Consider the following 23,160-nt stretch of genomic DNA (forward strand, 5'->3'; position numbering starts at 1 on the left):
CCCTCCCGGGAGAGCTGGGATCCATTCTTTCCAAGGTTTTCTGAGTTCCTTGGCTACTTGGCTTGTGGCTTCAAGAGTAACAAGTGTGCCATTGCCTGTCCCTTCAAGGTGTCAGCAGCACTGTGCTGGGTAGCTTTGTCAACTTGACCCAAACTAGAGTTGTCTGAGAAGAGAGAACCTTGATTGAGGAGATGGCCTGTGGGTATCAGCATGGGACAGTTTCTTTTTCTTTTTCTTTTTCTTTTGATTAGTGATTGATGGGGCAGGGCTCAGTCTCCTGTCAGCACTGTCACCCCAGGTAGATGGTTCTGGGCTGTATAACAAGGCTGAACAAGTCAGGAAACAGCATTTACTCCATGTGCTGCTTCAGGTCCTGCCTCCAGGTTCCTGTTTCTGCCCTGTCTTCTCTCCGTGGTGGAGTGTTGACTGGAAGTGTAACCCAAATAAACCCTTCCCTCTCTAACTTGGTTCAGGTCATTGTTTTATCACCACAGTGAAGCAAACTAGTAAGGCACCATGTGGTGAGCCACATTTTACCAGAATTCATTTGGTGGAGTTGTGACCATGGAGGTGGAGAATCAAGAGGAGCTGAAGAGCTTGAACTCCCTCTGTTGGGTGAGACACCCTAAGTACTTGTAGCTGAGTCCCTCTTGGATTGCTATAGTTCAGTTCTTGTTTGTGATTTGTTGGTGAGTCTCTGAGAGCCTCCCATCTTTCTATATTCAGAGTGTTCCGTCTTTTCATGATCCATTCTGAGTATTGATTACTTTGTCAATGAGTTGTCCCTTCACTTTCACCTTGAAAACAGTATTTTCTCAATTTTATGCCTGTGGCTTCCACCCACCTACTGCTTTTCTCCCTGCGTAGGTACCGCCTCAAGCATAAACAGCTGTTTTCTGGGGTAATTTTCCACACTGCTGTTTGAGCATTTTGCAGTAGTGAAGGGCTCTGGGGATGATTGCCCCGCCTGAACCAGCCATCCGTAGACACAAACACAATGGGTTCGTGAAGATGGGCTGTCTGAGAGTTCAGAGCGTAGTAATTGCTGTATGCAATTTGCTCTCTCTCCTCACCAGTGTCTGTCTGGGGACAATCACAGGAACTTCCTGGGGCTTCTGAGGGGAAAAAAATCTCATCTCATCTTTGGAGTTGGAGATGAGAACAAAAAAAATAAATGTGAACTTTTTTTTTTTTTGGTTTGGGAGCTAAGTCCTGACAGTTTAACTCAGTCTTTACTGCTGAGGTCTTTGGAAGTGATGTACTCTGGAGGGAAAAGATGGGGTAGGGATAGCCTTTGTGAAGGCTAAGACCTCTTCTTGGCACTGTCTTAGGACTGTGACAATTGCCTCAGTTTCTCTCTTAATAGGTTAAGAACAGAATGCCTGACCTACATAGATGTCTAGAGATAGGCAATCAGTTAGACAGGACCCTGTCTAGAAGCCATGGGTGGGGGTGCAGAAACTATTCATGTTTGGGAGAGCCCAGATTGTAGAGAAGCCCACAAGAAATCTAAAATTCTGTCACATTGAAGGTCCTTCCTGGTTCAAGGACAGCACCCATAGAATAGAATTCAGGATACTGTGGGACATTTCTTGCATCTTGGCTGCCTCTTATGAATGACTGCGTCCTCACGGACACCAGGCATTACTAAGCGTGGGCTGCTTTGAGTATGTAACTCTTGCTTTACAGTGTCTGCTCCTTTACTTCTCATCCGGGTTTAATGATATCAGTTTGCACACACAGCCGTGTGAGGGCAGCAAGCAGTCTGTATGCTAAAGGCAAACTTCCTCCCCCATGTTAGACTGAGGCTGGATGCCTGTCTCTGGCTTCCTCCACCCTGCCTCCTGCGTGTTCTGTTACTATACACATTTTGAGTTAGTTCTGGCCCTCATCACTGAACCAGGCTTCTGGTGAGGCTGCTACCTCTTCTTCTGCCTCCCTGGGAGGTCCACCATTACAGCTACCGTGGGGCCCTAGTGAGAAACAAAAGGAGGTGTCTTAGGATTTCCATTGCTGAGAAGAGACAGCATAACTGAGACAACTCTTGTAAGGGACAATATTTACTTGGGGCTGGCTTACAGGTTCAGAGGTTCAGTCCATTATCGTCATGGTGGGAAGCATGGCAGTGTCTAGGCAGGCATGGCACTGGAGGTACTGAGAGGTCTACATCTTGAACTGTAGTCAATCAGAAGGCTGACTTGCAGGCAGCTAGAAGGAGGGTCTCAAAGTCCACCCTATGGCGATACACTTCCTCCAATAAGGCCACACCTACTCTAAAAAGGCCACACCTCCTATTAGTGCCACTCCCTGGGCCAAGCATATTCAAACCACTACATTCTACTCCCTGGCCCCCATAGGCTTGTTCAAATACACGAGTCTATGGGGGCCACACCTAGCCATAGCATAATGTGAAATATACTTAGTTCAACTTCTTCATAAGTTCCTATGGTCTGTAACAGTCTCAATAATGTAAACAGTCCAAAGTTCTAAGTCTCTTCTGAGATTCATGTAGAATCTCCTAACTATAATCTCTCATAAAATCAAAATACAGATCACATACTTCCAATCATATTTCCAATCATTGCACAGGCTATAAGCATTCGAAACTGTCACAGTGACAAAACACTGGACCAAAGCAAGACAGAAAACCAGGTGTGCAAACTCCAAACTCTGCATCTCCATGTGTGATGCCCACTCCTTTTCAGCTTTGTTGACTGTAACAAACTCCTTTCCTCTGAGCTGCTTCTACTCCCTGTTAGCAGCCTTCCTCAGCAAGTATCCCATGTCTCTGGCATCTCTAACATCTTGGGGGTTTCCAAGGCAACATCAGCGTTACAGCTTCTTGTTCCAATGTCTAGGATCCACATAAGATATTCTGGGCTCTTCCAAAGGGTTTGGGTCACTTCTCCAACTCTGCTCTGTAGCACGCTAGGCTCAGGTTGATCTGCTCCATTGCTACTCCTGTTTTTGGTGGTTAGTTACCCATGGTACTGGCATCTCCAATATGCTCAAGTCTTCTAGTGCAACTGGGCTTCACCAGTAGACTCCCTTCATGGTACGAAGCCTCAGCTTCTTTGCATGACCCCTTTCTGTGAGGATCAGTCAGACTTGGGGCACTGGTACCTGACATATAATTTGCCCAGGGCTCTTACTTGCCTAGACATCTAGGGTAAGGGCATGTGTCATTGAGGTAAGTCACTAAGACCTGTGTGAGTCTACAATGGACCTCAGTCTTGGGTGGAAGGCCTGTGTCTCCTGCCATTTTCCACCCATCAGTATGAAGCTCCCAGAGGCCTGCTTCAGATTTTCCCATGCTCCTAACTCCTGCAGGTGTGAGAGGCTCTTCATATCCCTAATAAATAATCATGTTTGAGTAGAGCACGGTGCAACATTTTTTTTTTGAAGGTCTTTAAACTGGCTATTTATTTTCTTGGAGAAACATAACCCAAAATGGCTCGGTAATGAATTGCTGCTGTTGTTACGGGACCAGAAGATTTATGCTTCCAGGTAGATGCTAGTGAGTTAAGTAGAAGAACGTCAGCCCCGATGAGCCCAGAAGGTCTGCACGGCTGTGCTCGGGGTATGCTCACTGCTCACTTAATAACATTCACCAGTTGTACCATCAGGCATAACTATTGCATGAGACTGTAGGAACGGCCAGGCCAGAAGGCAAACCTTAATAAACTTTGCGCCTGATACTGGTGAAGCATCCCAGGGTGTTTCTAGTACCTGTTTGTTCATGTTGCTTGTGTGTTGCCCAGGGCAGAGCTACAGAAACTGCTGAGTGGAGGGCACACTCTCAAGACAACAGCAAATCAAGCTGCAGACTGATGAACCAGTCACCCTTCATGTGCTATGGGACCTGCTGCCTATCTATCTGATCAGGAACACTTCCCTGTGCCCCTTTCTCTCAGTGCCAGCTCTACCACAGGGGACACACAGAGACCTTGCGTGACCTCAGGACTGGCATGGGTATCATGCTTTCAGCCCATGGTTCCCTCCCGTCCCAAGTCACAGACTTGACTGCATCTTTGAACATCCCCTCCATCCCCCAGAGAGAAGACAGGTGTTCATCATCCTACTTGGATGCTGCACTACATACATGGGAAACCCTGAGGATGGGTTTACGTTCCTCACCAAACAGCCTCAGAATGCTAACTGCATGCATGTTTTCTTCCCTTATGAGTTCTCTAGCCCCGTGGGCCTTACTTCTTGTTGGCGTTCTCTGGATGTCACCCTGATGCAGAGCCAACATCAGTATCTTGTTTTACCTTTCTCTTCTCCCTTATACCTTCTTAGACAGTTCTTCCTCGGTCACTGTCTAGGCTCCCTAGCCTCAGTTCTGGAGGTTCAGCCTCCCGGCTTCATTGAGACACTTTTCTTTCCTTCCACATTCTTGCTTGCTCTGTAACATGACCAGCTTAGGTTCTACCAGTAGCTGTTCAGAGTCACTGCTGGCTGCTTGAGCCAGAGTTGGGTCCAGCACAATTCATCCACTAGAAGTTTACAGCCTTGAACTTGGGGAGGCTCCAGGGACCTGGATTGGATACCAAGAACTTAGCCCTTATGTCCTTCCTTAGAGTTTTCTAGGCTCTTTTCTATACACACCTACATCTGTGGACTGTAGGCAGGATCTGGAACCTTCTAGAAGCCCTACACCTATCTAAGCATAAAAACATAAAATACAAAGAGACTCTGGTGAAGAGCTCCAGGGATCAGGGATGCTTTTTAGAAGGAGCCAGGTTTGAGTGTGGTAATGCTTACTTCTCTCCTTTGGTGATTGGCCTAGTGGTCCACACTGCTAAGTCAAATCTGACAATTCCTTGTCATCCAAATGGGATGCCCCATCTCTCCCATTCAGTGGCAAGAGAAGACAGCAGCTCACACTGTACCAGGAGCCTCTTAGGAATGAAGAACCCCATATGACTTAGAACCTGGCAGCTCTTCTCCAAGCAAGCTCTTCCCTTATAAAGGCATTGGCTCCTTCCCCCCGAATGTCGTCCCACTGATAGCAGAAGCTCAGGGCCACCAGGATCTAAGCTAATGTAGATGTTCCCAGCCAGAATGCCTGAAGACGGTTGGATGGACTGGAGTGGCGGCCAATAGTTAATCCAAAATCCATCGCAGGCACACTCGTCCCGCTCGGATCATGCCCGCTAAGCCGAGTAATGTGATTACCTAAGCGGCACCTTATTTACCCTCTCACAGAGCTTAGGCTGCTGCCTTCTGAAGCAGCTATCCCAGATTTGATTTCTCAAAAAGCTCCTCGGCAGTGTCCTGAAAGCATCCATCCAGAGGAAGTCGGAGGTATGCTTTTAAAACTCCATTATCAGCTTAGAGCAGAGGATAAACAGGGATCAATTATGAACATAGCCACCATACACAAATACACATATACACATACACAAATACACATATTCACAAATACGCATATAAACAAATACACATATACATACACACATATACACCTACACACATACACATATACACAAATATACAAATGCACATATATAAAAATACACAAATATACATATAAACATATATACCTACACACATATACATATACACAAAAACACATATATATACATATATACATATACACATATACATACATATACACACATATACACATATCCACAAGCACATGCACATATACACAATACATATATACACACATATCTACACATCTACACACACACACACACATATACACACATATACCTATATACATATACATACACATAGTGGGATCTTTCTATATATACACATACATATACATATATACATATATGTATGTATATATAGGTATATGTATACTTATACATATAAATAGTGGGATCTTACTATATATGCACATATATATATATATATATACAAATATATAGTATGTATGTATATGTATATATGTGTGTGTATATATGTGTGTGTGTGTGTGTGTGTGTGTGTGTGCATCATACATCTCTGGTGGTACTTCCTGGCACCCTGAAGGTGTTGGCACCACAGCCCTAACTACCCAGATGAGGAAGCTGAGACAGACTGGTAAAGTCATGCTGTGACAGCAGAAATGATAGAAGTTGCCACTTTATAAAACCTGCCATTGGTACTTATGCACTTTAGGTTTCTGACTGAAAAGCAGACCCATTAATTTCAGCCCCAAGCTGGGCTAAGGGCTGAGTTTTGTAAAGGGGGTGGGGGAGGGAGGCCAGGCATGGGAAACAGACTTTGTAGGCTTTGCTGGGCAATAGGAAAATAAGCCATGTACTGCTGTCAAATAATTCCAGCAGGCATCCCTGACAAGGTGCCCCTGGTTCTAGCTGTGGCTGGTGTGTCCTGCTGCTAAAGTGGATGAGGTATCAGGCCCTGGATGCCTTAATCAAATTGAGCCCACAATCGGGACTTGTTGCTGCTCTGTTACTGTGTCACAAGTACAATTACTGGTGTAAGTGCGGAGCCTTCCTCCCTGGTGTTTTTGGAAGGGGTCACAGGATGTGTGCTTGGAGAAGACCCGAAGATCAGCCCTGGTGTTTTTCGTATCTTCCATTTCTTAATGAGGGAGCAGAAATGCTGGATCAAAGGGTCAGGTGAATGGATGGAACATTCTGCCCCGGAGGAGCAAGTGCACAAGGCAGGCCAGCAGTGCCTCGGGTTGTTTTGGGATGTCTCTGGATTTATCCTTGGCTTGGTCCAGGGGCCTCCTCACTCTTGCTTCCAAGGCCTGGGTGTGTGTGTGTGTGTGTGCATTTGTCACAGACTCAAGCAGTACTGTACAAGGGTCCTGGATGCAGCTTTGAGTGAAGTGTGGCTTTGGGCAGAAATAACATCAGTTTCCTGCGTCTGGAGATTCCTCTGAGTGTGATCTGAGGGGCCTGCTGCTCCTGGTCTGCTCATTCTGAAGGTTTTTAATTAATTAAACAAACATCCACGCTTGTTTTGTAAAGCTAAAGACTGATCGTCAAGAGCAGGAACTGTAGAGGAGCTTAGTTCTCCCAAATGCCGAGAGTCACTGTTGCTCTTCTGCGTTTTTCTCCAACGACGTCAAATATACTTCCTTTCTTCTCACCATGGCCTGTGGACACGCCTATCTCCAGGATGCTCGAGGACCTAGAACATGTGACTGGGAACTTGAACAAGACTAGCAGTGGTCCATAGGCTCTGGTACGAGCTAGTAGAGTCATGTTGTCTTGATCTCCAGCTTACTACAGGCCCTGGCTGCTCTGGCTGCGCTGGCCTTGCAATTTCTGAGCACTGTGATGGTGTGTTTAAGGAGGAGGTGACACAGTCAGTCACCTTGGCTCTTGTTCTCTGCTTTATCCTTCACTGTTGTCCCTGCCAGAGAGGTAACATGTTGAGCGATTTGCTCTTGAGAGTTTGTTTGTTCAGGAGTTAATGTCTTTATAGGTCTCGCCACCATGTAGACAAACCAGCGTTGTTTCTTTAAGGCTCATGAGCTATTGAATAAGAAAGGGACTTGAAGGGTCTCAAATATAATTATTATTTGTGTTCATGCTAGCACCTCAAAATATGAATGTAAAAATTGGAGATCGAAGCAACATCAGTTTATTGCTCTGGTTTAGCTTAAACCCTTCTAGTAGGCTCCAGCCCTTGACAGTCTGTGAAAAAATATGGCATGACTCTATTTACACTGAACTTTTGGGTGTATTTGGTTTTTTATTTGACATATTTAGACTCCGAGACAGCAGAGACTTGGACTGTCAGTTTTTGAATAATAAATAAAAAAGCAAAAAATGATTCCGTGGCTTTTGCTAGCAGAGTGGCCCTTTACAAGAGATCCAAATCCTCTCTGGGGTGCTAACAAATACATAAATGACCCCACTTGTCCATTTCATCCTGGGTTTTTTTTTTTTTTTAATTTAAAATATGGAGGCCTGAGATTCAGCCCAGTCCTCTTCACACATAGTGGGATCTTCCAGTGTCTGAAGACAAGACGGCATTAACTGTTGTCCCTGTTTGGGGCTTGGAAGTGGTACCTTCGGGGTCTTGGTTTCCACAGCATGGTAATGATGTGGGCACTCACTCTTAGGGAGCTGCCCTTTGGGAGGGAAAGATGCTTCATTGGTTAATGAATGGGAGTGTAGGTGGCTGGCATTGGCCAGCTAGTTGGCTCTAATCATATTTCATAATGACTCACACATGTTCTTTATAGGCGGCACGGGGACTCTTGCTGTCGGACTAAAAAGGTTGGAGTCTGGGCTTGCTCTCATCCCAGGGTGGCAGGGATGGGTGTGTGTACTTTATAGGGCACCGAGTGTGTGCTCTGCCTCGAATGGGAAGCAGCTGGTGGTAGTAGTGTTTCCTCTGTGCATTGTTCTTCACCGGTAGCTGTAGTGGAGACAGAGCTCTCTGGTTCCTGGACAGGAGCAGGCTGCAGGTCCAGGAGACACTGAGCAGAACTGGCCAGAGCCTTCTGCTGTTACAGTCTCCAGGTTCTGGAGTCCCTGGCTTTTTTTTTTTTTTTTCTGGTTCTCCAGAGCAGGGGGGCACCCACAGCTAGGACTGTGAATGTGAACTTGGGCTGGCTCCATACTATGGGCAAGCTGCCTCGACCTCTGCATACTCTGCATCTGAAATCTCCCTTTGACCTTCAAGATCCAGCTGATTGTCTTCCTCGGTTGAAACTGCCCTGCTTCCCGTGTGTGTGTGTGTGTGTGTGTGTGTGTGTGTGTATGTGTGTGTGAGAGTGTATATGTATGTATGTGTGTGTGTGTGTGTGTGTGTGTGAGAGTGTGTATGTATATATGTGTGTGTGTGTATGTGTGTGTGAGAGTGTGTATGTATGTGTGTGTGTGTGTGTGTGTGTGTGAGAGAGAGAGAGAGAGAGAGAGAGAGAGAGAGAGAGAGAGACAGAGACAGAGAGAGAGAGAGAGGTGGGGGGAATAATCAGTAACCTCCTCCTTTTAGTTCCTGCAGCTGTTTTTCTTTAATGTCTACCATTGTTAGGTAATTTATTTTTACATTTCTGGTTCTCTCTCTTCTTGGTGGACCAGAGGCTTCATAAAGCTACGGACTAGCTGTTCTTCACATCTGCTTACTGGCCCAAAGTCAGGACAGACATACAGCGTGATCACTGTATTTAGAATGAATTTTCCACTGGTTCCTGGGCTCTCACAGGGCTCCCTAGACTTCACAGCTCACAGAGACCTACCTGGGGGTTGTTAGAGGATTGGAGCAGCATGGGCCATTCCCCTGGGGGTTCCTCAGTATCTTCTGGTTAAATCCAGCATTGGCCAACCATAGCAATCCAGCAGAGGGAAGTAGGATTGTTAGATATTGGTAGACTAGGCTGGTATGTAGATACCAGAGCCCCATTCCTGCTGGGAAAATCACACACATGGGTTTTTGCTTTGGTAACAGTTTTCTTAGGGCTCTCTGGGCTCTGTCTTGTCCATGTGACAGAAAAAGTTCCACTTTCTATCATGGGCCATTTAAGAATACTCTCAGCTGTGGAGTCTGGGTACAAGGCCCCTGATGGTGTCCCTAAGTTCTGTTTGTCTGCTCCTTTTTCTCTGCAAGTTCTGTGGCCTTGCACTGGACTTTTTGGTGACAGGTTCCTATGATCCAGGTTTCACTGGCGGCTGTGTGGATTCTGAAAATAACAGTTGATCAGCCTCAATGGGCTCTCCCCATCATGTGACAAGCCCTGCTTTAGTGCAGGGGTACATATGCTCTCCTTCATGGGAACTTGCTGGTAGTTGTGGAGGTCAAGTTTGGCTCAGGAATGGGAGGCCATTTTTGGCAGGCTTGTTTTCTCTGGACACTCCGCCATGGAGAAAATGTCATTCTGATATTACAGTTTCTCAGGAGAACACACAAATCCCAGCTTTAACACAGATTGAAATGGACACAAGGCCTTGGTGGATCTATTTGGGGCTTTGTTGACTCTGCTAAGTCAGTGCTCCAAAGATTAAGCCTTGGGACACAGTGTCACCGGCAGAGTAGCTATTGGGAGTATGACATCTTGGGGGCACAGTGAAGGGAGTCTTTATTGCTACCATCTTTAGTCTGTCTTCAGAAGCAGCAGGGCCCACCGAGGCTGGAGGGAGAGTGGTCACGGAATAAGCTGAGAGCAGGTAGACAGTTCAGGGAATCTGTGGTTGTAGGTTTCCAGACTTGTGCCAAAGTGTCACAGCTGTTGGATAGCATTTTGATGTTTGTGCTGCATGCACCATTTTGAATGGCAGTGACGGCAGACAGGTGTCAGTAACAGCAGAGGGCTCACAGGTGCAGGACATTTCCCAGTACCTTGCCCTTGCTTCCCCCTTGTAGCTCTTCTTTCTTGGTTCTGGAGGCCATCCCTATGCCCAGGGAGGCTAAACCTGGGTAGGTGTGGTTCAGGAAGCTGTGTCCCTCTCCCTGGGGCCAAATTAACAGGTTGTGTTGGTATCTAGTCCCTCAAAGACCCAGTGAGGCTCATATTTCTATTTTCCTGCTTTACTGGGTGGGGAAGCCTCTGGTATGTGTGGTTGTCTCCCAACCCTTCCTGTCTGCACAGAGCAAGAGCAGGCACACCCTTGCCTTTCTCAAGTGTCTTCAGTGTTCATAGTCCGTACTCACCCTCCCCTTACATGGTGCCAATGAGGGAGGCTGTGCTGTGGAGAGAACACGATCTTTAAGTCAAGTGAACACTGAGTTCAAAATTACATCTCTTCTTTGACTAGATAGTGTTGCCCTCCCTCCAGGCGGCAGTGTCTTCATCAGTGAAGCAGGGCTGTTTACTGTACCTATCTCAGATTGTTATTGTAAGGGTCAAATGAAGCTGCATCCGGCCAGGTCAGTGCTGTGACCTCTCAAACCTAGCGGCTACCACTGCCGTCATCACAGTCCCTGTTAGTTTTAGATTTAAATTTTCACTTAAATTTTTTGATGTGCACATTATCACTTCATGTTGATTCAGGTCTCGGCTCTTGATGCTTCTCACTAGACTGTTCTGCTGCTGCAATAAAAACAGCCATGACCAAAGCAATTCAAGGAAGAAAGGGTATATTTATTTTGGCTTATGGTTCCAGGAGAGAATCCATCAAGGTGGGGAGCAGGAAGCTGGATGATAGCACTTCATGCATACAGAAGGAGAAATGGCGGAGACAAGATGGAGGTAGAGATGGTAGGTCGATGATAGATAGATAGATAGATAGATAGATAGATAGATAGATAGATAGGTAGGTAGGTAGGTAGGTAGGTAGATAGATACATACATACATAGATACATAGTTACATAGATATATAGATACATAGATAAATAATAGATAATAAATGATTGGTAGATGATAGATACATAGATAATAGATGACAGGCAGATAATAGAGAGATGAATAGACAGATAATAGATAGATGATAGATGGTAGACAAATAAATGATAGATAAATGATAGATATAGATAGTTAATAGACACAGGACAGAAAGATACTATATAGATAAAGCTAGATAGATGCTAGATAATATACAGAGGGTGGAAAGATAGATGATAGATATAGATAGACAGATGTTAGGTAATAGATAAAGATAGAGATATGACAGAAAGAATATATAGAAGGTAGAAAGATGCTAGATAATACACAGATAATAGAAGGATAAATGATAGATATAGACAGATGATAGATTATTGATAGATTATTGATAAATTATAGGAAGCAGGGCTGGGCTATAACCCTCAAACTCCACTTCTCTTGCTTGCCCCAGTGTCATATTTCTTTCTGTAAGGATGTACTTCCTAAAGGGTCCATACTCTTCTCAGATGACACTACCAAGTAGAGATCAAGTGTTCCAACATATGGAGGACATATCTCATCTAACACACACCAGATTTCAACGTACCAGAGGTTGTAAAGTCTGTGTGATCCTGGTATGACTTGGGAGTACTAGCTGTGAGGTAAGAATGCTACCCGAGACACCCCAGTATGCCCACCTTGACCCATCCCTCCAAGGATCCTCTCTCTGTGCCATTGCTCTCAGGAAGTGGCTCTGTTGATGTAGAGAGTTGATGCAGGAGAGGGATCCATGCAAGGAGCTAAGGAGGACTTGGTTGCTAATGCTGAGTAAAGGGAGTGAAGCCAGAGCATAGTCTCCTCCTCCGAGTTGGAGGCTCACTATAAGAAACATGCACATAATTTATCTCTAGCAGCATGGACACTTCCAGGGACCCTCCATCTGTTATTTTTATACAAATTAATGATTATATAGAAATCTTGCCCCATTAAAGTTCACTCTCTTTGTTAGGATACAGTTAACCATAGTTGAAACTTCATTTACATATAGATACAGGGACTTACCTTAGCCTTTCCATACTTTAAAGCAGAGAGCACCCAGTAATATAGTATTGTCTCATTCTGCTAGACAGGCTCTCTTCTCTAGATGAAGGTGTTGTGATAAAAATAAGAAAGAATCTGCTGCTACTGGTCCTGTGCATTCTCACTTCCCGCAAGCACTGCTCCAGCAGGGAGCCATGGGCCACCAAGCTGGATCTGCTCGGCCCGGCTGTATGTCTATGATGAGGTCAGTGAGCCATCCCCTCCCAGCTGTCTGTCTATCAGCTGGAAACTTAGCTCACATTCTCCATAGCCCAGTAAAATCATGACTCAGCAATCAATTTATCAAACAAATTTATATGTGAAATTCTCAGTCCACAATAAATCCACACAATAAGCTTACAACCAGTTAACAAAGATATAAACTTCCCACCTAGATAGAATTGAAATTGACCCATAGAAACACTTGACAATAGCTACCTATCGTCAGTTAAGATCACCTGGGTCTAAATCTTTTTTTTTTTTTTTTTTTGCGGGCTCCATGTTGGTTCTTCTTCCTTCCTCCTCTCTCCCAACTTACAAAAAACTTCTTTTCCCTGCCCCACTCTCTAGTGTCCAATCATGTATCGCCTTGACATCAACCTACATGAGGGTCACTGAACCTTAGTGTCAGGTGTGTGGTCTTCAGAAGCAAACATCCAACTTAAGTTTCCAAGTCACGCCGAATTATTTTCTTCATACCAGTGACTAACTGAAGACATTTTGTAATTATTGTCTGTGACAATTGGTCTCCCTTCACTTGTGTCACATAAGTAAAACACAAACATTCGGAAATCATGTCATAGAAATCTTAAGCGTTCCATTGCCACTGAGCCTATTGACCACCTCTCTGCTCCCAGGGCATCTCACTGATACAGAGCTCCAGAAATTAACTAAGAGCACGTGTTTGTCACTTGTTAGTTCTAGATGTCAGCTGTGTCAGGGATCGGATCACTGTAAGGCTCTAAAAACTTTCTGTGAGGTAGGTACCAGTGATCTTGTTTTATGTCTCAGGAACCTGACTCAGGGAAGACCTAGCTTGTTGAACAAGGCCACTCAACTAGTAAGTGTTGGGGCAGGAATTCAAACCCATGCCAGCTTGAAAGCCTGCCCCTCACTCCTGCTGTCTTCTGGTCCATGGTACTGATTTTATCTTTTCAGTGGATATTGAAGGGACTGGCTTTGTTTGGTTAGCTCAGACAACCTGGCAGCTTTGCTAATGAGTACAGGGTGCAGATGGTTTGGGTCTTGGGTCGATCTGAGTGTGTACAAAGAATCCTTTCAGCTTTGCAGTTAGCAGAAGGATGCAAGAACGGCTGTAGAAGGCAGTTCAGGGAAGGAACCACAGACTCCTCTTTTCTGTTGGGGTGAATGACACCTCGCTGCCTGGATGTCTTAATAGAGCTCACTGAGGCAGGAACAACTCTCAATTGTCAGGGCAGCAGGGCAGGATGGGAAAAAAACAATTCCGCTCATCTCTTATATTTCCCAAGACTGTAGATCCATGACTGCCCTGTTTGAGGTCCCTTCCATTTATTTTGGAGCTTTGGGGAAAAATAATGCTTTTGCAGAAATGCATAAGGTATATTACCCTTGGTCTCTGATGCTGTTCTGGGACTTTTATTGATTGGGCAAATGTTGCAGGCAATGGGTCATTTGACATTTCTGCATATGGGAATAGTGTCTGAGTGTCTGGGTCTCATCAGAGTTTTGCTAGCTCTCCTGCAGTATGCACAGATAACTGAGACAGCTCCCCTCCCCTAGCAACTACCTTCTTACCTAAGTCCCTTCCCATGGGCTCTGTGGGTGACAGACCTTAGCAAAGGAATGACGGTAGGTGGCTTAAAATAACTGGCTATGACCTTTATAATGTTTTGAAATTCTGATGCATTTATTTTAAAAAATGTGTACATTTCTTCCTGTTGTTTGATATGATCTTTTTGTTCTTCCCCTCCATCCATTATGCTTTCGTACTCAGGAAGTTGAGGTACGTTTTGCCTTTTCAAACGTATGTAGACATAGTATCAATCAAAATAGTTGCCAGATAAAATGTAAATTGTATCTCAGATCTTTAATCTCTACAGTAAATATTTGCTTTAAATTCAGCCAACCAGGAATATACATGTTTGTTTCTCATGGGTATATGTGAGGGATGTAATTTATCAAATGTATAGAAGCAGCCCGTTGACTGCGTTATCTCTTCTCATTAGTTACTCTTCAAGTATGATTGTTGGCTATTATCTGCATTTTACTGGTGGGTTATTTATTGAAAGAGCTGAGAAACCTGCATTGTTATTTTCTAAATCATTCTGTCTAAAGCCTGTAGGACTTTACACCAAATGTCAGACCAATTTATCAAAGAATAGCTCTATTCAGGGTGAAAGCGATTTAGAGTGTGTATACAAACATTCCCCTGCCCCCTGTGCTTACACACACTAGTAATCGTTGTGGGAATTTCTCAGGGGCTGCAATACTCTTCTGCTAAGGTCAGCTCTCTTATATTTGAAACAGTTCAGCAAGAATTTAGCATGGGCTGTTGAGTGATTCCTCAGGGAATAAATATGCAGGTCAGACTGTCCCTGTTCAGCAGTCACCTAGGCTCAGGTGTGTGTGAGTGTGTGTATGGAGGGGGGTGGGATCATATACACACCTTGAAATGCACCACAGCACACAGCTCCTGTCCCTGGTCAACTGAAGTCCCATGAGTGATGTTTAAGATGGTCTAATTCACTGTTTAATCTGGTTGACCATTTCATTCAGGGTTGCCCCCAGAGCTGTTTCTAGGTGATAGATAGAGCAGGCTTGGCAGAGAATGCATCAGTAAATAGCTTATTGCTGGTTTAGAGGTTTGAAGTGATACAGCTCAGGGGTGAGGTTGCCGAATAGGAGAGAGGCTATGTCCCTTTTTCAACAGACGAACTGCTTTATACCATGTGGTAGCTCGATCAGCAAGAATTTCTACAGTACAAAAGTTAAACATTACAGAAAGGGGTCCTAGACCATAGGAGAGGCCCTTATTGAAGCCTGGTGTGGAACTTCTGTGAGCCATTTTAGGGGAACCTCCCACCCAACAACCCACCCTTTCCACTCTTCTGGAGCCAGTTCAATAGGATGATGGTGAAGTGAACTCGTTTGTGTTGAATTACCTTCGAAAGGCTTGTGCTTGCAAGGTCTGCCTCCGTCTGGGAAGCCACCGTACAGCAATGCCGCTTCCACAGCAGGGAGGCATACTTCTCTCTGCTGATTGACAGTGGCCCCACAGAAGACCCCACAGGATTTTTTTCCCCATTTCTGTAGCTTGCTTTTCCACCCACGGCTTTCTTGTTCACCCCTGGTCAGGGCAAATGAAGCCCTCGTTTATTTTCCAGGCTGGTAATTTGTATTGTCTCAGGTAATCTTCAGATGGATCTGCAGGGTTCAAACAGTTTAGCTAAAATATGTATGAGGGAGAAATGGTCTGTTTCATGTGCACTCCGTGGCTTTGATCCATGGCATCTGAAGCTGTTGTATACAATAAATTATCCCCCCATCTCCACATTCGGCAGCCACAGCGCTTGAGTTTCCAGCTTGGCATTTGCTTGGCCTTGCCCCTAGCTTTTCCTCAGGTTGGCTTTCACAGCCCTTATAGCAGGAAAAGGAACCTCCCTGGGGAGATTCAGCCTAATCCACACCAGCCAGTTTGGGTCATGGTATAGGGGAAGTGCAGCCATGTTCAATTATGCTTTTGGACAGGCCTAGCCACAGTGAGGGGACTTGGTCACACAGACTGTGCGTATGTTCTGGCCTCATTTCACATTAGGCCAACTTGAAGCTTTCTCTAGAAGACTTGTAGTGGAATACAATGCCCTTAGAGTGCTTATGCATGACTGACTTAAGGACCCCGGGAAACCGAAATCTGGAATATTCACATCTCTGAAGTAAATCATTAGTATTTGCATAGAACCTGCTCATGCTCCCCTCCCCCACACTTTACATCAGCCCTGGATCGCACATAATAAAAATAGTATAAATGCTATGTAAATAATTATTAAGTCCCACGGTCTGGGGAATAATTGTAAGAAAGTTGATCATGTTCAATGCAAATGCAGGTGTTATTCAAAGACTTTTGATGCCTGGTTGAACCCATAGACATGGTGCTTATGGGTATAGAAAACCAATTGATCATATTGATATCATCATACACACTAAATTGACGTGTGAACAGACACAGAGTTATCAACATAATTTATAATATGCACCGTGTGATGTAAAAATGCATATGTGCATGCTTTTATAGATAACATTATATACATTTGTGTGTATGTGTGTATGTGTTATATGTACATATCTGTGTAGATGTGTGTGTAATGTGTATATATACTTCTGTATGTATCTATGTGTACCTGTGTGTATGTATGTTAGTATGTGTGTACATGTGTGCATATGTGCATGCATATACAGGTTTTTCTTTTCACAGGTACTGATCAGAAAAGAGTCCCTTTAATACAAGTGAGAACTCAGGTTATGCATTTTATAGCACCAGGACTGTGTTCCTGGGGATGTTTAGCTAAGGAATGAGTGGAGAAAGAGATTTTTGTCCCTGTTGGTATTATAACATAGTGAGATGGTTCTACCCAGTCTCTGATTCGTCATTGGCTGTGAACACCGACCATCCTTTGCTCCATCTCAGAGGCACAGCAGCTGATCACTTCCTAAGGGGCAGTCAGTCAAGTGGACTCTCCAGGTATTTGCTGCCCTGAAACAGGCACGGATTCAGCCACCAGTGAGCATACTCACGCTCGAGCCGCCTTTAAGGCAGATAGGTTCTTGGAGGGTCTTAACTGAACGGAGTTCGGGAGGTGTCACTTATGGGAGAGTGCAGTCAAATAGAATTCACCTTTCTTCCTAAGGATTGGCTATGCTGCTAAGCAATCCTGTGTGCTTCCCTGTCTAGGAGAAGCCAGATACCCTTAGGCCCTGCAGGAGAGGCGAGAACAACATTGTCATCCATGCTCTGTCCGGGTAACATGTTCCTGAGTTTTATTGACTCTAATAAGCAACTGTATTTAGGTGTTTACTTTTCTAGTTAGGCTAATGTCTTAAAAGTGGCTATTCCTTGGCCCGTGCCAGTCTTTTCAAAGAACCCCATCATTATATGACTGCACTTCTAGTCAAGAGGCCAGTTCAGACAGAAACTTCCACTCATTCAGAAGTCTTCATCCTGTGTGAATTTGAACAGGCATCAACTTTTTGGGGGCTCTTAGAATACACCCTTATACAGTGCAGCATTGGGGTGAGGGGCCAGGTGCCCTGAGGGTAGTCAACGGTAAGACCCCTGCTTTTGTTTAGACAGAAAATGAAAACCTGGCTTGTGCAAACTGGGTCTTGGTCCCTAGAGAAGAAGCTGGCCCTGATATTGGTGTCCTGACAGTTTGGGAGTATAGAGAGTTGTTCTTAAGTCTCTGGAGGATCCCATTAGGTAGGTGTGACCTGAGGATGTGCGGACTGCCAGGTGATGTCTGTAATCGGCATCCTTTCATCTCTGGACCTCTGGCTCTTTGCACTTTGCTGGTGCTACCTCGTCAAAATGTCTCCTAGAGGAAATTAACCAAAGCAGCCGAGCCTGCGCAGGTCTCTCCAAGGCACGTGTGCATGTGAGACTAGTGATTTTGAATGATCTGGCGCATCATACTCTGACCCTAGATGTAACACCTAGAAACCCCTTCCTGCTGCCCACTGCCCATTTCCCAAACGAGCTTTGCTTCATGGAGTTTCACAGTTCATAATCTTGGCTTCTGGTCCAGGGCTTTCCACCACCTATAGTCAAAATCACAATACACAGAGCTTCGAGAGCTGTATACACAGCTGTATACACAGCTTCTTGGCCTGTGTTGTGGTTGACTTTTCTTTAGCGAAGAGAAAGCAACCAGATGCAGGGCGTAATTCCCCATCCCACTTGGCCTTACTGGGCAAGGAGGTATTTGGAAGACTTAACTTTTCCATAATGAGTTTCCATTCAAGGTACACCTTCCCATTTGCAGTAATTAGGCAGCATTATTATAGTTGCAGCAGGTTTTAAAATTGTAAGGCAGATACCAGCTTTTTAGAGGCCTTACCATTTAAGATCGTGCTTTCTTCCCAGAAGAGAAGTGTATGGATAGCAATTAGAGTTATCCTGCAGAGTGACAAGGTCCAGAAGAATGGTCTGGACTTCATCCAGGTGCTCAGGCCCTCAGAAATCGTGAGGGGACGTTCTGTTCTCAGGACCTCTTCAACTCAGTCTAGGACATCAAAGAGAATGTAACGTGAGATTAAAGTGAAGCAACCCATCTTAGGCTCTGACCCTTCCCCGTTGCTGGACATACATCTTCAGCTTCCAGAGCGTCCATGAATTAGGACAGCATGTTCAAGTGAAAATACTTTAGTAGACCCACAGTACTCTAGGACTGAACACCACTCTCTGCACAAAAAGAGCTCATTATTTGCCAGCCTGCATGGTTTATCTTCCTCCTCTACTGGCCAAAGACAGTTCTGGTTTGGGTAATCTCTTGCCTTGCCCTTGTGAACCAAGACGCTTCTATAACAGGCTTGTCTAAGGCCTAAGGACATTAACCGTCAGACAGAAATACCGAGTGCCGAATGTCCCATGTCCACACTTTGCCCTGGGACCATTGAGCACTGGCGACCAGTGCTGAGACAGCACAACCCCCAAATTTGGATTGTATTTAAGCAGTAAGTTGGAGGGGGAAGTGCTGCAGGTAGATTATTCTAGACTTTCTCAGTACTGGCTCTTGAGGGGAGATCTCAAGGCAAGTCAGGGGAACGGGACAGTTGCGCAGCAAACTTCAAGCTGCAGCAAAGTGCTGTGCTTCCTCAGAGTAAGAGGTAGCTTGGTGCGGAGGCCGGGGGATCCAGAGAGGCTGCTTGTGTTTACTTAACTGTGCCAAATGGAACTGCTGGCCGTGAAGGAGTATGTTCTCATTTAACTCTAAGTCTAGACTCCTAAAATCTCTTTTCGGGCTCGGGTGACCTCAACAAGGATCTAATATACTCAGGTAATTGAACGAGGAGGCTCCTGAAACCCCCAGGAGATTGTGTGAGAGAGGAGGCAAAGCAGGGGATGGTGCGGACAATAATTTAAACTAATTGTCCGCTTTGCTGTAAACTGACTTCTCCAGAAGTGAAATCGTTTCAGAAAGCCTTTTGCAGGGGTCTGTGGTATGTGGAGTCCCTGGCCAAAATCAGATTGCTAACAAGCTGTAAAGGGTCAAATGTCCCAGAGGTGGTGTGGCGTGGTGTGGAACAGTATAGCCTCCTCAGCCTGCAAGCCTGGGTGTATGGGGGAGGGTGGGGCCAAAGGTGGTTGTTTGGAAGGGGCGGGGCTTGTGGTTGGGAGTAAGAAGAGTTAACAGAATCCTGAAGATTTAGTTTCTTACAGTTTCAAAGTGATGAAGTGAACACCTTGGCACATGCTTGATGCAGACTCCAGGCAGGCACTATTTGGCTGTGCAGGGAGCAGGAAGCCCTTTGTTTCCTAACCTCCCTCTTTTCCTAAACCCAAAGACATTAAGCTTAACACACACCCACTTTCCATCCCTCTGCATTCCTAAACCAAAAGACATTAAGTTAAACACATACCCAGGGTCCTTTTAACATTTGAATGGCCCTCTGGTTTTAGACTGGAAATGTGCACCATATATATCCTTGTAAGAAAATGCTGACAGTTAAATTATCAGCTGTTACAAACATGGGGGCTTAGTCATAAGTGAGAGCAGCCAGGCATCACCTACAGTATAACTGATTGCAAATACACCTCACACTTAGGAGATGTCTGGGTTTATATGTCAAACCAAGAGGAGCAGAGCTGTTTCCGTATCAGGCTGAAGTCTTTTTTATAACTCCTAGTGTTTAGTATATTCAATTGGAAAGGTGTGATCAGGGGAAGTAAATTGATATGTTCGATTGCATCCAAATGCTCATTTGGGGGGAGATCTGAAAGCGGTGAGGGTTTTCCTTTGTGTTTTGGAAACCAGGGACAAGTCAGTGAGAGGCATCTGACATCTGACCTTTGTTTCTGTTTTTCTCTCCTAGGATGACTATTTCAGAAACTGGAATCCCAACAAGCCCTTTGACCAAGGTAAAGGATGCGTCATCCTAGCTGGACACACAGCAGGAAATGTCAACTCATTTTTCCATTCTTGCATGCAGACTTGATTTTCTCCTTCTCTGAGGCTACCTAACTGTCTGATTTCTTTCACTTGGGGCCTGAACTAAATGGGGTGGTAGAAATTATTTGATCAAATTGGGTATTGGTCTGAGGTTGACAGAGCTGAACATTTTTTTAAAACTTGAACCAACCAGTGTGATTGATTGGTTTTGTTTTAAAAATAAATGGGAAAGTGATCATCAAGCTTGTGAATTACGAGGCTGGCGGTACCCAGCAGTTTAATTCATAGAAGGTTCTGTGCTGAAAGATGCCCCTGGAATCCAATGATGGGAAAAGGATACTTCTGGGAGATTTTTCAAGGATGCTTGGAATCACTTGTTAAACGTGTCCTTTAGAATTTAGTTATTTTGTGTGTGTGCATGTAAGTGCACATGTATGTGTCTCTGTATGTATATATGAGTATGTGTGTGCCTGTGTATGTATATGTGTTCACATATGTGCGTGCATACATGCGTGCGTACGTGCACACATACATGGCTGAAAAATCAGAGATGACTTACAGGAACTGGACCTCTCCTTCTCTGTGTGGGATACAGTGGTCACATTCAGATCATCTGGATTGATGGGAAGCCCTTTTACCCTCTGAGCTATCTGGCCAATCACAATCCACTATGGCTTTAGAAGTGACTGCAGTGTTGAGTCATGAACAGGTAGAGGTTAGCCTTGTCCTCCACGTCCTCCCTGCTCATCCTAACCGCCATGACGCTATTTCCACGAGGGTGGATGTGAGGCACTATGTCCTTGTGTGAGTCACTAGGACACAATGAGGGCACACTTTGAATTGCTGTTCTGCTATTCCATGTGTGGCAGCTCTTGGCACAGACATCACTGCAGGAAATGGTACTAGGCTGTATTACATATATTTGAATGCCCTTACTCCTGAAACCCAGAGCAGGTACCGTCTATGTGCATATTTCCGATGGTTCAAATTTCTGCGTCTTGGCTTCAGTCCCCTGGACTGTCCTTTTTTGCATCAGCAAAACTGATGTTCAGATTTCCACACGTGTTTGTCCCAAACCTTGAAGCAGGGTGTCATTTTGTTCACCCATACCCTCACGCTTTCATCTATCCATTCACCTACCCACCTCGAGCATTTACCAACCTCTCACCGTTTACACAAATGCCAGGCCCGAAGACCAAGCAGAGAGACACTGGACCATGGTTAGTGTCCCCCAGAGCTGCTCAGAGTGAGGGGCAAGGAGCAATAATGCGCATGACTTTCAGTGGGATATGTTAATGGGCAAGGTGCAGGTGTGTGCAGACAGCTTTCCTTTGGAGGCTTTGCCTGGGCCTCGACTATGTGAGCCTTCCAGGGCCTTGTTCTTTTACAATCCCTACATCATCTCAACGATTCCTGGTAGCATAAAGGTCTTAGTTCTTTATGCTAAGCGTTTCTTCAATTTTTCAAGTGTTTTGTAGAAGACTAAACCTTTGTTTATGGAGAATACTTACAGACACAGAGTGACCCAGTCCCTGCCTGTGCGTGACCAGGGAGTTGTGACAGGGGAGCTCATTCGATGATCTCCACTCCAGGCTCCCTGCTGTGACTCAGCTCAGCTGTGAGGTACCCTGAGCTGATGGTGCTCTATGCTCAGATGCGTCAATGGGCGCTTGTCCTCCGAGGATCTAGTAGCCATCAAAGTTTCTCCCTCCCAGGGCTTTTAGATATGGAGATTCCATGGAAGAAAGGCACATCTGCTTTTTTAATGCACATGAGGGAAGGGAATATATAAAGACGTGTGTCTGCTCCACCTGGATAGATAAATAACTCCCCTTGCTCTGACAGCCACACAGGGACTTTGAGTCCCAAGGGAAGCACAGCATTAAAGCTTGGGTGAACACTCCAGACAAGGGTTCCAAACAGACCTGTTCTGCATGCTTGGAAATTTAGGTCTGCTGAGGTGAGCCCTCTCCCCATACCTCATGATGCTCAGGGGTACAGCTGAGAGTCCACTTGGTAGCTCTGTGTGGTTGCTTTGGTTATTTATCTTCAGAGCTAGGGGAGGGTGGTAAGTGGAGGGTAGCCTTTCCTTAAGATGTCATCTCCAGCAGATGTCATCAATTACCCTGTGTGCTGCTTACCAGAAAGGGATGGCTATAGTTACTGATGACTCTGGCACCACATAGTGACATCAAAGCTCCAGGCATGAGCCACACGGGGCATTTCATCTTCTGGAAGGTAGGGGAGTTAACGGAACTCCACAGAAATTATCAGAAGCATGAGGCCGTTCCCATTCAGGCCTAGTGTGCTTTCTGCTGCTGTGACAAACACCGTGACCAAAAGCAACTTGGGGTGAACAGGGTGTATTTGACTTACAGGACATACTCCATCTCTGAGGGGAGTCGGGTCAGGAACCCAAGAAGGAACTCAGAGGCAGGAACTGAAGCAGAGACCACGAAGGAGTGCCGCTTACTGGCTGGATCGCCCTGTCTTGCTCAGCTATCTTTTTTTTGTGTGTGTGTGTGTGTGGTTGTTTTTTGTTTTTTCTACAACCCAGGGCCAACAGTCCAAAAGCACCACCACTGGCAGTGGACTGGGCCCTTCCATATAAATCATAAATCAAAGAAATGCACCACAGCCATGCGAAAAGGACAATCTGCCCGAGGCAGTTCCTCAGTGGAGAATAACCTCTTCCCAGGCAACTTAGTTTGTAT

General features: G+C 45.2%; 1 protein-coding gene across 1 annotated transcript in view; it reads left to right on the forward strand.

Moving 5' to 3' along the window:
- The window catches only part of SPOCK1 (SPARC (osteonectin), cwcv and kazal like domains proteoglycan 1), a gene marked incomplete at both ends in the record, with an annotated part of 466,604 nt that overhangs the window by 190,714 nt on the left and 252,730 nt on the right, over positions 1-23,160 (forward strand). Inside the window, one exon of the mRNA XM_080941295.1 lies at positions 20,370-20,415. Coding sequence (XP_080797421.1) covers positions 20,370-20,415 — 46 coding nt within the window. The remainder of the gene's footprint in view (positions 1-20,369; positions 20,416-23,160) is intronic.

This window comes from Micromys minutus (assembly GCF_963924665.1).
Source record: "Micromys minutus genome assembly, chromosome: 1".
Classification (NCBI taxonomy): domain Eukaryota; kingdom Metazoa; phylum Chordata; class Mammalia; order Rodentia; family Muridae; genus Micromys; species Micromys minutus.